The sequence below is a fragment of the Lepus europaeus genome, chromosome 14 (assembly GCF_033115175.1).
Source record: "Lepus europaeus isolate LE1 chromosome 14, mLepTim1.pri, whole genome shotgun sequence".
NCBI lineage: Eukaryota > Metazoa > Chordata > Mammalia > Lagomorpha > Leporidae > Lepus > Lepus europaeus.
In genome coordinates, this window is record NC_084840.1 from 37,910,730 (window position 1) to 37,924,962 (window position 14,233).

At 43.0% G+C, this 14,233-nt stretch overlaps 1 protein-coding gene across 3 annotated transcripts in view; it reads right to left on the reverse strand.

Annotated features, from left to right (window-relative positions):
* Positions 1–14,233, reverse strand: part of NVL (nuclear VCP like) — a 103,523-nt gene that overhangs the window by 24,201 nt on the left and 65,089 nt on the right. For all 3 annotated transcript variants that reach the window (XM_062210448.1, XM_062210449.1, XM_062210447.1), the window contains 3 exons: positions 7,996–8,102; positions 5,049–5,125; positions 2,467–2,555 (listed from right to left, as the gene is read on the reverse strand). In XM_062210448.1, coding sequence (XP_062066432.1) covers positions 2,467–2,555; positions 5,049–5,125; positions 7,996–8,102 — 273 coding nt within the window. The remainder of the gene's footprint in view (positions 1–2,466; positions 2,556–5,048; positions 5,126–7,995; positions 8,103–14,233) is intronic.

Genomic DNA, 14,233 nt, shown 5'->3' on the forward strand with positions numbered 1-14,233 from the left:
ACACAATGTCAGCATAGTATTCTGTCACTTCTCACTCAGCTTCTCTTGGCAGAGGGCTAAGCCTTCGGAAGGACACGAGGAAATCAGCAATGAGATGTGCTCTACTGTTTGCAAAGCAGTGCTGACATCAGATGTGTCCTGCCGACCAGACTTCAGTCCAGTCCGACTCACAAACAGGTGGCCCTGCAGAGGCTCCTTGGCACTGCTCAACTTAACTCAAGGGTAATGTTTATGAAGAACCACAACTGTTCTCTTTTTAGAACATTCAAATAAATGTAACTGGAAATGGAAAGTAGAGCAGAATCCCGTAGTAGTTAAGAGTGCAAATCCCATAATAGTTAAGAGTGCAAATCACAATACTCTAGTTTCTCTTCAGATCAAGTAAATCCTTCACTTTTTACTAAGGAGTGCAGATCACTGTTACCTCAGGGAGGGAAAAGGCACCTTAGATGTCACGTAGTTATATTACACATTACATACACTATATAGTAGTGTGTGTGTGTATTCACAAAACTGGGGTCAGAAGGGGGTTATTCTTTATAAGGTTGTGCCATTACATAAGAAAAATGAAACAGGATAGCTAATTATTAAACATAACTTGTTTCATAATGTTAATTTGACAACTTACATGATGACAATTTGTACTTTTTTTTTTTTTAAAGATTTTATTTATTTGAGAGGTAGAGTTACAAACAGTGAGAGGGAGAGACAGAGAGAAGGGCCTTCCATCCGTTGGTTCACTTCCCAAATGGCTGCAATGGCCAGAGCTGTGCTGATCCGAAGCCAGGAGCCAGGTGTTTCTTCCTGGTTTCCCACGTGGGTGCAGGGACCCAAGCACCTCGGCCATCCTCCACTGCCTTCCTGGGCCACAGCAGAGAGCTGGACTGGAAGAGGAGCAACCGGGGCTAGAACCTGGCGCCCATATGGGATGCCGGTGCAGCAGGCGGAGGATTAACCTACTGTGCTATGGCGCTGGCCCCGATAATTTATACTTAAAATAGTAAACTTTCTATACAGATGCTTAGAATACTACATTTCACAAAAAATGGAACAAAATGTGTTGCTGAACATATCAAATAGAAGTTGTATGGCATTAATGACTTTGGTTTCAGTAAGAGATTAATGCAAAGTCCCTGGAGGACAGAGAGCTAGAAATGAAAGCTATGGCAAAGGAAGGATGTCACTACTTGTCATGTATGTTTGTAAGACAACATCCCAGAATAACTATTTTTTATTTTTTGACAGGCAGAGTGGACAGTGAGAGAGAGACAGAGAGAAAGGTCTTCCTTTTTGCCGTTGGTTCACCCTCCAATGGCCGCCGCGGTAGCGCGCTGCGGCCGGCGCACCGCGCTGATACGATGGCAGGAGCCAGTTACTTATCCTGGTCTCCCATGGGGTGCAGGGCCCAAGGACTTGGGCCATCCTCCTCTGCACTCCCTGGCCACAGCAGAGAGCTGGCCTGGAAGAGGGGCAACCGGGACAGGATCGGTGCCCCGACCGGGACTAGAACCCGGTGTGCCGGCGCCGCAAGGCGGAGGATTAGCCTAGTGAGCTGCGGCGCCGGCCCCAGAATAACTATTAGTAGTGACGTCAAATGCATGCACAGGTCCTGTTAATATGTGTTGACAAAACATACTCCAAGAGAATGACCAGAACTTAGTTCACAGGGAGACTATGCAATTTTTTTAAAAAACAAGATCTTACTGTTGTTTTATTTAAGACACTCTAATTTTGATTATTTGTCATCCACTTCCAGAAGCAATTAAATTTAGCTTAAAAAAAAAAAAAAAGATGAAGAGGTTCGGGGCCTTCATTGCAGTGCAGCTGGTAAAACCAGCATCCCATGCGGGCAATGGTTCATGCCCTGACTATTCCAGTTTCCATCCAGTTCCCTGCTAATGGCATGGGAAAAGCAGCAGAGGATGGCCCAAGTGTTTGGGAACCTGTACCAATATGGGAGACCTGGGTGAAGCTCCTGGCTCCTGGCTTCAGCCTAGCCCAGCCTGGGCTCTTGTGGCCATCTGGAGAGTGAAATAGTAGATAAAGATCTCTCTTTCTCTGTATGTCTCTCTCTCTCTCTTTCTCTCTCTCTGTAGCTCTGCCTAATAAACAAACAAATAAATATAGTTCAATTAACTGAAGCACAGAGATCTCATAACAAAGCGCCGGCATCCCATATGGGCGCTGGTTCAAGACCCAGCTGCTCAACTTCCAATCCAGCTCTCTGTTTTTTATCTAATCTTTGTATATGATGATAAGATTCCATCCAGTTACAATTTTGTTATTTTAATTGTCAGCACCAGAGGTTACATGATATTTCAGAACAGTTTCTAAAGGTTCATCAAAAAACAAAACAAAAAAAAACCCAAAAAGGTCAGCTTAATTATTACAGGAAATAGTTGCTAAAAAACAAGTATGCAGAGTGGATACTTAATCAAAATTGAGACATTCTGAAGAGGATCATACCTTTCCCATCTCCACTCTTCTGTCTTGCCATTTCCTGTCTCAGGGCACAGAGAGAAGCTTCCCGTACCAATGCAGACAGGTCTGCACCCCTATAATAAAATAAGTACTTTTATTTATTTATTTATCTGTAGATACAGCAAAAGCCCAGGAAGAAGTCTGAGAGCAATTTCTTGTAAATCACATATTAAGCAATCAGGAAAGAGACTCATCAATCAAGGTGGGATAAACTGTTTATGATCAGTAGGAAAAAGGTTTTAGCTTTCATTTGAAATGGTTCTAATCTTCAGAAGAAAGGGAATTACAGAGGAAACAATGCAATGGAAACAAAATATTCTCATCCTGAAGCTACAGATACTAAAGTCAGTGTTTGTCCAGTCGGTAGAAAGGAACTTACACATTATTGTAATATTTTCATTCACAAGGGCTATGCTTAAGTGCTGACTAGCATATTCATATATTACAAGTATCTAAAATAAGCTTACATAAAAAGCCATTTATGGCTCCAGGTTCAAAAGGGGAAAATTCAAAGCCTAGAAAGTCTTTGATGCACTTGGTTCATGCTCAAGCTGAGTGGACACATAACAAGCCATCACTTATTAGTCTAGGCAGTGATGTGCCAAGTCAGCACAGTTCTGAGTTAAATGAAAGACACTGGGGTTAACTAAGGTTTCATCACATTATAGCTTTAACATGATTCATAGAGATTCTCTTGAGAATAGTTTAGATTAGGGGACTAATACTTCACTTGTAGAAATCAAACTTACATAATGCTGATGATTCACATACTATACAAAATTAAAGACTCAGAGCTTAAATTACTGGCTGAACCCAATGTGTTTGTTGGCTCAGTGTTATGGTAACAACACCATTTAATAAGCAAGTACATGTTGGGTACTCATTCCAGTCCTTAATGTTAATCTAATATTGGTATAGAAACCACGATCTAATGAAACAGGTAACTAAAGACTGAAGTCTCCCATACTGTAAGAGCAGTGAAATTAAAATCCAAAATGTTCGCCGTGGCTTAACAGGCTAATCCTCCGCCTTGCGGCGCCAGCACACCGGGTTCTAGTCCCGGTTGGGGCGCTGGATTCTGTCCCGGTTGCCCCTCTTCCAGGCCAGCTCTCTGCTGTGACCCGGGAAAGCACTGGAGGATGGCCCAAGTCCTTGGGCCCTGCACCCACATGGGAGACCAGGAGAAGTACCTGGCTCCTGGCTTCGGATCGGCGAGATGCGCCAGCCGCAGCGGCCATTGGAGGGTGAACCAACGGCAAAAAGGAAGACCTTTCTCCCTGTTTCTCTCTCTCACTATCCACTCTGCCTGTAAAAAAAAAAAAAAAAAAAAAAAAAAATCCAAAATGTTTACCTTTGAACTTTAATCCATTAACCCTACGCCTTTTATAAACTACACTCTACTTGGTATAATTCAAGATTTGGTCCTTGGTAAGTTCTGCCATAAAAACCACCTGTTACTTAAAATCTTTTCAAACCGGAGCACTTCAAGTTGTTAATATACTTCCTTAAGTTTCTCCTCACTCCCCAAGTAGCAAAAGCACTTAAATAAAGACTGGGTTGATTTCTAATTAACATATTAAGAAGCATACTCCTTAAAGAGAGGAAGAGGCTTCAACAACGGCCCCTTACCACCTTTTCAACTCTGTTCCCTCTACTGAGAAGCACCGTGCCTTCCTGAGCACCACTGCTTGCCAGAGGGTGGCCTGGCTCTCAAGCACGCTGGGTACCAGAACTGCCCCCAGGAAACAGCCTGGGAGATCAAGGTTGGTATTTTGACCACACACCTGAAAAATGACCGGTGTAGTTTCAAGTAGAATCATCTTAGTAAGAGATGGTTATGTAAAATTCAGAACTGGAAATAACTGAGTCCCTGTATTCCTACAGTGTATGTGTTCTTTCAATACAGATTTACATTGCTGAATAACAGACACCTGAAGACCTCAAAGATGAAAACACTGTACTTCATGCCTTGTATGCCTCAGAATGCACATTATTTGGTCTGGCCCTGAAGGTGTACCCAGAGGACCAAGCATCTTGTGGACAGTCAAAAGGGCTTTTCAATAAACCTGACACAGTGATGTCTCTGTTAAACTTGATTCTGATTTTCTTTCCTGTGTCCAAACTGGGAGAGTTAACAAATGTACTTAAAGACATATGAAGAAAACACCGCAAAACTAGGACCACCACAAACATTTGCAAGCTGAAGGCAGAATTACTAGATTTTGTGTCGTGAAAATGAATTCTGAGGCTTGGAAAATGTAGCACTTGTGGACTAGTCTCTTTTCAATGCTGAAGCACCTGCATGATTTGGGAGCCAGTCATGAAATATCATGTATATTAAGTGAAGGACAGCAATGATGATGAGGTGGTCTTCTGAGAGGCAGGGCCTCCAAGTGGACAGTCGCTTCTCTAAGAAAGGAGCAAGGAAAAGCCAGGCATGACACTAGGCGCTTAACAGGATGCCTCATTTCACCTTCCCAGCTAACTGGTTGGGGGCTTTAGTCTTTCATTTTACACACAGACACTGAACCCCAGCGAGTTAGCTGGCTTGAGAGGGAAACACTTACGTATAGCCATCACAACGCAGGTCACTAGCAACTGTTTCCAAACTCACATCTGCATCCAGTGGAGGTTTGGTCCCGTTCTAAGTAAGAAAGAAAAATGATTTCCCACTGAGGTTTTAGGACCCATACTCATCTAGATAACTTCCATGTGCTGGTTCACTCCGGAAATGGCTGATGATTAGCAGCCAGTAGCTTCTTCTGGGTCTCCCACGTGGGTGGAAGGGGCTCAGGGTCTTGGACCATCTTTCACTTTTTCCCAGGTGCATTAGCAGGGAGCTGGATCAGAAATGGAGCAGCAGAGACTTGAACCAGTGATCACATGGGATGCTGGCACTGCAGGTGGAGGCTTAACTCATTGTACTGGCCCTTGCAGGGCTTGGTTTTAATGTAAAGTTGGACGCCAGTTGAGAACGAGCAGTAACCTGTCCAAAATCTGAAGTCCTCTACACTCCATATGTTCTTTCTTAATCCTTTATCTAAAATTCAGCCCTGACATTGGTAACAAACCCCCTTCAGCTCACAGCAAGAGACACCAGAAGTTACACTTAGCACAGTGCACTGTAAGCATTCAGTACATATTTCTAGGGATAAACCACAGGAGTGAAAAAAACAGTTCATAATGATTTTAAAAGTACGACACTTAGATGGTAGGGGAGAGTATCTGCTATATTATTCTGATTCATAATTTACATATACATTGTATATATTCTTTTCTTTGTGAATATATATTATATATATTACATTATATATAAAAGATTTATTTTTTATTTACTTGAAAGGCAGAGTTTTAGAAAGAGGAGGAGAGACAGACACAGAGAGAGATATCTTCCATCCACTGGTTCATCCCCCAAACAGCTGCAATAGAAGGGCTGGGTAAGACCAAAGCCAGGAGCCCAGAGCTGCTTCTGGTTCTCCCACTTGGATGTAGGGGCACAAAGGCTTGGACAATCTTCGACTGCTTTCCCAGGTGCACTAGTAGGGAGCTAGATTGGAAGTGGAGCACCTGGGTCTTGAACCAGCACCCATACGGGATGTTGGTGTCGCAGGTGGAGGCTTAACCTGCTGAGCCACAATGTTGGCTTTGAAAGAATTATTTTAAGAAACACATACACATGTGAATAAACATGTGCCATTAAGATCATCTTAGTGTGATTCCGGGCTCCAGCTCGTAACTCTTGCTTCCTGGTGATGCAGATCCCAGGGGCAGAAGACGATGGCTCAAATAATTGGGTTCCTTTCACCCCCATGGTTTCTGGCTATGGTCCAGCCAATGGGCATTTGGGGAGTGAGCCAGCAGATGGGAACTCTCTGTCTCTCAAATAACATTAATAAAAAATTTAAAACAGAGATTATCTTATAACTATCACTGCATGGAGACCCAAGAACAGGGTTCTGTGGTTTGGAGCTGATAACTTTGTGCAGCTACCTGCTGCTCTGTCTATACTCCCAGCATCTCTCAGCAAAGACACTTTCAAGTACTGAAGAAATTTTCACATTTGCCAGCCTGTATTATTGGATTAAAATGTAAATGTTCATGTAACACAGATTCAAGAAAATCACATTTCCCATTTAATCCACTTTGACCTGGGAAATAAAGTCTGTGACATTAGGGAAATAATCTTTGTACTTTTTTCTGCCAGCTGTGAAACTAGACGGTCAGACAGGTATGATTACTTAGCATCTTTCACTGTAAATGATTTTCAACTTCGTCAGGAGAGCAGTTGACTCTGAGGCAAGCAAGCGTAGGCAGTAACTGGAAGGAAGCAGGGGGGCAGCTTCCGTGCATTTTAAAATTCATCATGTATTTTATTTTTGACAGAGTTAGACAGTGAGAGAGAGAGACAGAGAGAAAGGTCTTCCTTCTGTTGGTTCACCCCCACAAATGGCCGCTACAGCCGGCACTGCACCAATCCAAAGCCAGGAGCCAGGTGCTTTCTCCTGGTCTCCCACACAGGTGCAGGCGCCCAAGCACTTGGGCCACCCTCCACTGCCCTTCTGGGCCACAGCAGAGAGCTGGACTGGAAGAGGAACAACTGGGACTAGAACCCAGCGCCCATGTGGGTTGCTGGTGCCACAGGCAGAGGATGAGCCGAGTGAGCCACAGTGCCGGCCCCAAAATTCATCATTTAAAGTGCACACAGTTCAGAGGCATCGCCGTCAACACTGCAGCACAACCATGACTACTGTCATGTCTACTTTCCCCATTCACAATCTGCACACATGAAACCCAGACTTGCATTTCCTTGCTCCCGGAGGCCCCTAGATACTACCACTCTTGCTCCATGAAGTGACTAGGGTTGCCATCTCTCCTGAGCTGGTGGCTTTGCTCGCAGCCCTTTGTTTCATGGTAAGTCCAGGCACGTAAGCCAGGCATTTCACAGTAAATCTACTTTCTGTATGTGTATTGTATTTCAATCAAAAGGATCTAAAGAGTGGAAATAATGGTGGACCAACAATTAGAGATCTAAGTTTTAAAGTTGAAATCTACAACTAAACAGACTTTTGGGAAGTTTGTTACTTTCTGTTATTTATTTTGGTAATAAGAAAAAACAACATTTTCTTTCAAGATTAGCGGCCAGCATTATGGTGTTGCTGCTTAAGCTGTTTGCTGCCTGAGGCACCAGCATCCCATACTGGAGTGCGTGGAAGGCAGGGGATGATGGCCCAAGTACTTTCCTGCCACTCCCGTGGGAAACCTAGATGGAATCCTGGACTCCTGGCTTTGGCTTGGCTTAGTCCTGGCTGTTGTGGATATTTGGAGAATGAAACAGCAGGTAAAAAATAAATAAATAAAACTTTTTAAAAAACCAAACAATTCATCTTCCTTTTTGGCTGGATGAATACTTAAAGCTACAGAAAAGAAAGCGATTGGTCTTAACTTGCTATCAGTTTAACCGTCTATTCAAAAGGATAGCAGCATTTGCAAAAACTAACCACATCCTTTACTCACTTTTGTGATAGTTTTTAAGATGGCAAGGCGATCTGCTGGGGGTGGTAAACCCACAAAGAGTGTTTTGTCCAGCCGGCCTGGACGCAGAATGGCAGGGTCAATGATATCTAGAGAAGGGAGGAAAACATCTTAAATAAAGGAAATACAATATTGTTAAAAACAAAATTCACATGGTACATGGCTAAGGCCTCCCTTTTAAAATAAAAAACCGATAATTTGGACATTACTAAAATTAAAAGCTTCTGTTCATCAAGTACATCCTTAAGATAATAATGAAAAGCATTCAGGACTCGAACCGGCACCCATGTGGGATGTAGTGCCCCAAGTGTTGGCTTTGCCCACTACACCACCACGCTGGGCCCCAGACTGTGTTTGTTTTTTTTTTTTAAATAAGATTTATTTATTAATTTGAAAGGCAGAGTTACAGAGAGAGAGAAAGAGAGAGTAACAGAGTCTTCCATCAGCTGGTTCACTCCCCAGATAGCTACAATGGCTGCAGCTGGGCAATCCAAAGCCAGGAGCCAGGAGCTTCTTCTGGGTCTCCCATGCAGGTGCAGCAGCCCAAGAACTTGGGCTACCTTCTATTCTTCCCCAGGCCACAGCAGAGGGCTGGATCAGAAGTGGAGCAGCTGGGACTAAACTGGCGCCCATATGGGATGCCGGCACTGCAGGCGACAGCTTTACTTGTTATGCCATAGCTCTGACCCCTCCAGACTGTTTTCTAAACTATTTGTACCATATTCATTCCCACTGGCAATATATGAGAGGTCTAGTTTTTCCATATCCTTGCCAATACTTGGAAGAGCCTATTTATTTATTTATTTATTTGAAAGTTTGAGTGGCAGAGAGAGAAAGGGGAGACAGAAAGAGACAGACTTTTCATCTGCTGGTTTACTCCCCTAATGCTTCAACAGCCAAGGCAGGGCCAGGCTGAAGTCAGACCCCGGAATGCCCTCAGGATCTCCCAGATGGGTGGTAAGAACTCAAGCCCGTGGGCCACCAATAGTTGCTTTCACAGGCACATTAGTAAAATGCTGGATCAGAAGTGGAGGAGTTAGGACTCAAACTGGCGCTCCAATATGGGAATGCTGGCACTGAAAAAGTTAATCCATGAGCCACAATGCTGGCCTCAGTAATTTGAATTTATCCATTTATTTTTCTTATGGACTGTTCTTTTGATGTCATATCTAAGAAATCTTTTAATCCATTGTAGAAAAAAAATTTCTTCAACATTTTTTCCTAGGAGTTCTAGTGTTAAGTTTTCATTGATGTTTGATCTATTTTGAGTTAATTTTTATATGCAGTAAGTGGTAAAGATTGAAGTTCACTTTTTGTGGATCTTTTTTGGGGGGTTTATGGATATCCATTGTTCTAGTTAAAACTGTAATAAAGACAGCCGGCGCCACGGCTCACTAGGCTAATCCTCCGCCTTGCGGCGCCGGCGCACCGGGTTCTAGTCCCAGTCGGGGCACCGGATTCTATCCCGGTTACCCCTCTTCCAGGCCAGCTCTCTGCTGTGGCCAGGGAGTGCAGTGGAGGATGACCCAAGTGCTTGGGCCCTGCACCCGATGGGAGACCAGGAGAAGCACCTGGCTCCTGCCATTGGATCAGCGCCGTGCGCCGGTTGCAGCGCGCCAACCGCGGGGGCCATTGGAGGGTGAACCAACAGCAAAGGAAGACCTTTCTCTCTGTCTCTCTCTCTCTCTCACTGTCCACTCTGCCTGTCAAAAAAAAAAAAAAACTGTAATAAAGACTGGTCTTTTTTTTATTTGACAGAGAGAGAGACAGAGAGAAAGGTCTTCCTTCCATTGGTTCACCCCCCCAAATGGCCGCTATGGCCGGCATGCTGCACCGAACCGAAGCCAGGAGCCAGGTGCTTCTTCCTGGTCTCCCATGCGGGTGCAGGGCCAAACACTTGGGCCATCCTCCACTGCCTTCCTGGGCCACAGCAGAGAGCTGGACTGGAAGAGGAGCAACCAGACAGAACCAGCGCCTCAACCGTGACTAGAACCTGGGGTGCCAGCGCTGCAGGCGGAAATTAGCCAAGTGAGCCACGGCGCCGGCTAAGACTGGTTTCTATACTGCATGGCCTTTGTGCTTTATTAAAAATATATCCAAATATGTTAGGAATATATTTTGTTTCCATTGTGTGCCTTTGATCTTTTTGTCTCTTTGTCAATTCTGTGCTACGGAAACAGTTTCACTTCTATATAAAAACATGGATCTTAAAGCCAGATCCACATGCCCAAAGAGGGCACTTGATGTACATAATCCTGATTATAATTAAAAATGTTCTAGGCCGGCGCCGTGGCTCAACAGGCTAATCCTCCGCCTTGAGGCGCCGGCACACCGGATTCTAGTCCTGGTCAGGGCTCCAGATTCTGTCCCGGTTGCCCCTCTTCCAGGCCAGCTCTCTGCTGTGGCCAGGGAGTGCAGTGCAGGATGGCCCAAGTACTTGGGCCCTGCACCCCATGGGAGACCAGGAGAAGCACCTGGCTCCTGCCATCGGATCAGCGCGGTGCGCTGACCGCAGCACGCCAGCCTTGGCGGCCATTGGAGGGTGAACCAACGGCAAAAGGAAGACCCTTCTCTCTGTCTCTCTCTCTCACTGTCCACTCTGCCTGTCTAAAAAATTAATGTCACATTTAGTATTACTGAATTATTTTAAGAAACTTGTTTATTTACAGTAAAAAGCATTCTGAAAACTTTACATCTTTACATAAGTTATAGTATTAGATGATTTAAATTATACTCCACCAAAGGCTCCTGCAAGATTCTATGCACTGCACATCATTAGGAGCGAGATCCAGATCTCTTCCCATCTGTTCCCCAAATAGACCCCTACTATTTCTTCCACATCTTGGCTAATGCTAACTGATCCTTCCAGTTTTTCATGCCCGAAACTTGCTGGATTCCATTCTCCAACATTCTCCACCAATCCATTAGCAAATCCTGCCAATTCTATGATACAACATATCCAGATTCCTTCTACATCCACAGCTATCACCAACATATTACAGCTGCAGTATTTCTGCAGCTTCCTAACCCCATTTGTATCAGATACGGAATCCTTAAGTGGAAGACTCAACGTAACAATTCCTGTATTTCCAGTCACCAACAACCACAAAGCTTTACAGACTGAGATGGCTGCCTGGAAAGGCACTCTCGCTTGCACCTATCTGATCAGCAAGCATTTACTACTGTTCTGTGAAACAAGGGCCCAAATTCAAGAGCTCAGAGTTGTGACTTTGAATACAGGAGGAACTGACAATAACTAATCTTTGTGATCTTGTGTTAGGCAATGATTTCTTAGATAACTACATTAAAGTGCTTGTGATAAAAGCAAAAAATTGTTAAACTTGATTTAATTAAATTAAAACCTTTTGTGCTTCAAGTGACATGAGCAAAGTGAAAAGACAACTGGAGCTGGGAGACTATCTATGCAAATTGAGTACTTGATCACAGACTTGTATCAAGAATAAAGAACTCTTACCACAACAACTGGGCAAATAACCAAATAAAAATATGTGCAAAGGATTCAAATAGAAATAATCTCCAAAGAATATATATAAATGGCCAATAAGCACAAGAAAAGATGTCCAACATCATTAATTATAAAAAAATGAAAACCAAATAATAGTGAAATATCATCGAAATATATAATCAAAAATGACAGCCAAGTACTAGTGAACATGTGGAGAAACTTGATCCCTTGTACACTGTTATGTCACAGTTACTAGTGGGATTATGCAACCATGCAGGCCCTCTGGAAAGAAGTATGGCCCTTTCTCAAAATATGAGCCACCATGTGACCTTGTAACTCGCCTCCTAGGTATATACCCAGAGACAATGTTAAGTCTACACAAAAACTGGATAAGAATGTTCACTCTAACATTATTCTTACTAGCCAAAAAGCAAAAATTGTTCATCAACTGGTGAAAAAAACAAAATGTGGTGCACTCACAGAATGGAATAGCACTTGGTAATAAAAACAAATGAAGTACTAATATATCCTACTATGTAGACAAATCTTTAAAATCTGATGCTAAGTAAAAGCTGACATGTTGTATCATTTCATTTATATCAAATATCCAGAAATGACAAATCTGTAAAGACAGAAATTAGACTAGCAGTTGCCTGGGGCTGGAGATGAGGGAGGGAAGGAGAGTGAATGTAACAGAAGCTTTTTTTTAGGGGGATGGAAATATTCTAAACTTGCACTTGGGATAGCTGCACAACTCTGCACATAATATGCAGATTCACTAGATTCTGTGCATAAAATGGGCTTTTTTAAACCTTTCCAAAGATGGAAAATGTATTCAGATAATGTTTTCAAACCCATGCCACCAGAGAATATGGAGAATTAAGTAGAAATTTTATACTGTTCTTTATAGCTGCAAAATAAATTTTATGTGGGCCAGTGTTGTGGCACGGCAGGCTAAGTTGCTGCCTGATACACGAGCATCCCATACCAGTGTTCCAGTTCAAGTCCAAGCACTTCAATTCTGATCCAATTCCCTGCTAATATGCCTGACAAAGCAGCAGATAGCTCAATTATGTGGCTCTTGCCACTCATGTGGGCTATCTGAATGGAGTTCCAGGATTCTGGCTTCAGCCTGGCCCAGTTCTGGCCATTGTGACCATTTGGAAAGTGAACCAGTGGATGGAACATCTCTTTCTCTGACTCTCTTTCTCTGTCACTCTGCCTTTCAAATAAATAAATCTTAAAAAAAAAACTGTTATGATAACATCCAATAAAGATTAAAAAAAACAGATCCTCAGACTAATAAGGCTACAAATATATCAAGTAAAAATTATTTTAAGACCAAAAAATGTTCATCAAACAGAAGCAGATCTCTTTTTATGATTCATTAAACAAATAATTATTGAGTTCTACTCTGTACTATGGTTTGTGTAGATCAGAAGTTATGCCAGGGCCTAAGTTATCTTTAAAAGGGTGGTACTGTGCCAAAGGGCAAGATATACAGGCTTGAACACTGCACCAAGTCATTGTTCAACTACCCCCAAGAAGCCTTCAATCCTGATCCATGAGCATTATGACTATACTGCTGAGAGAACACTTTATTTAACTTGAAACTTACGCTTAGTATTTTACTATATATTGAAATAAATATCCTCTGTAAGTCATCCATTCTTTCATTTGAAAAATAATTATAAAGGGTTTAAGAAAGGACAGAGATTCTGAATTAGAAGTGATCTATCAAATGTAAAAATGCAGACCTAATCTTTATCCAGAACCTTGTATATCCCAATTTACTTACACAGATTGCATAAGCCTTTTCTGGATACTGTACTGCTACTAGTAGGAAGAGATACCATTGAGCAGGAGAGGCAGTACCACACTACAGTGGCTATTTGGGTTTTGTAGCCTATGTGTGTCATGTGTTTTTTTTTTTTAAGATTTATTTATTTGAAAGTCAGAGTTACACAGTTACACAGAGAGAGAAGGAGAGGCAGAGAGAGAGAGAGAGACAGAGAGACAGAGAGAGAGAAAGGTCTTCCATCTACTGGTTCACTCCCAAATTGGCCACAACAGCCGGAGCTGTGCTGATCTGAAGCCAGGAGCCAAGAGCTTCTTCCGGGTCTCCCACATGGGTGCAGGGGCCCAAGGACTTGGGCCATCTTCTACTACTTTCCTAGGCCACAGCAGAGAGCTGGATCAGAAGTGGAGCAGCTGGGTCTCAAACTGGTGCCTATATGGGATGTTGGCGTTGCAGGCCAGAGTGTTAACCTGCTGTGCCACAGAGCCGGCCTCTGTCACGTATGTTTTATAACAAGTGAGACAGTGGATGGAGTCGGACTAGGTAGTTCCCCACCCAAGAACATCCTTTACAGGAGTTGATATTAAAGGAAGGGAATGGGAAGATGTGTGCAGCACAGACTGAAGTCAGAAGTTCTGTGGTCTAGATGCAATCTGCACAAGGACCTGCATCTCCTCTGGCTGAGCCAAGGGAAGCGGTTATTTGCAGAATAGGCTGTGGACTGGGGCACACCACATGTGAGAAGAGCGCTTGCCCAGTTCTTCAGAGTGGAGTGTGATGATGAGAGCACAGAATTTTGTTTACTTTCTAAAAATCAACAGCTCAAAAAATAGGGGAAAAAATAAAGATCATAAGATGGAAAACAGGAGAAAAGAGAAAATGTAGAAGATCAATCCAGATTTAAGAACTACTCACATGCTAGTCACACAAATGAAACATATGAACTCAAAATAATC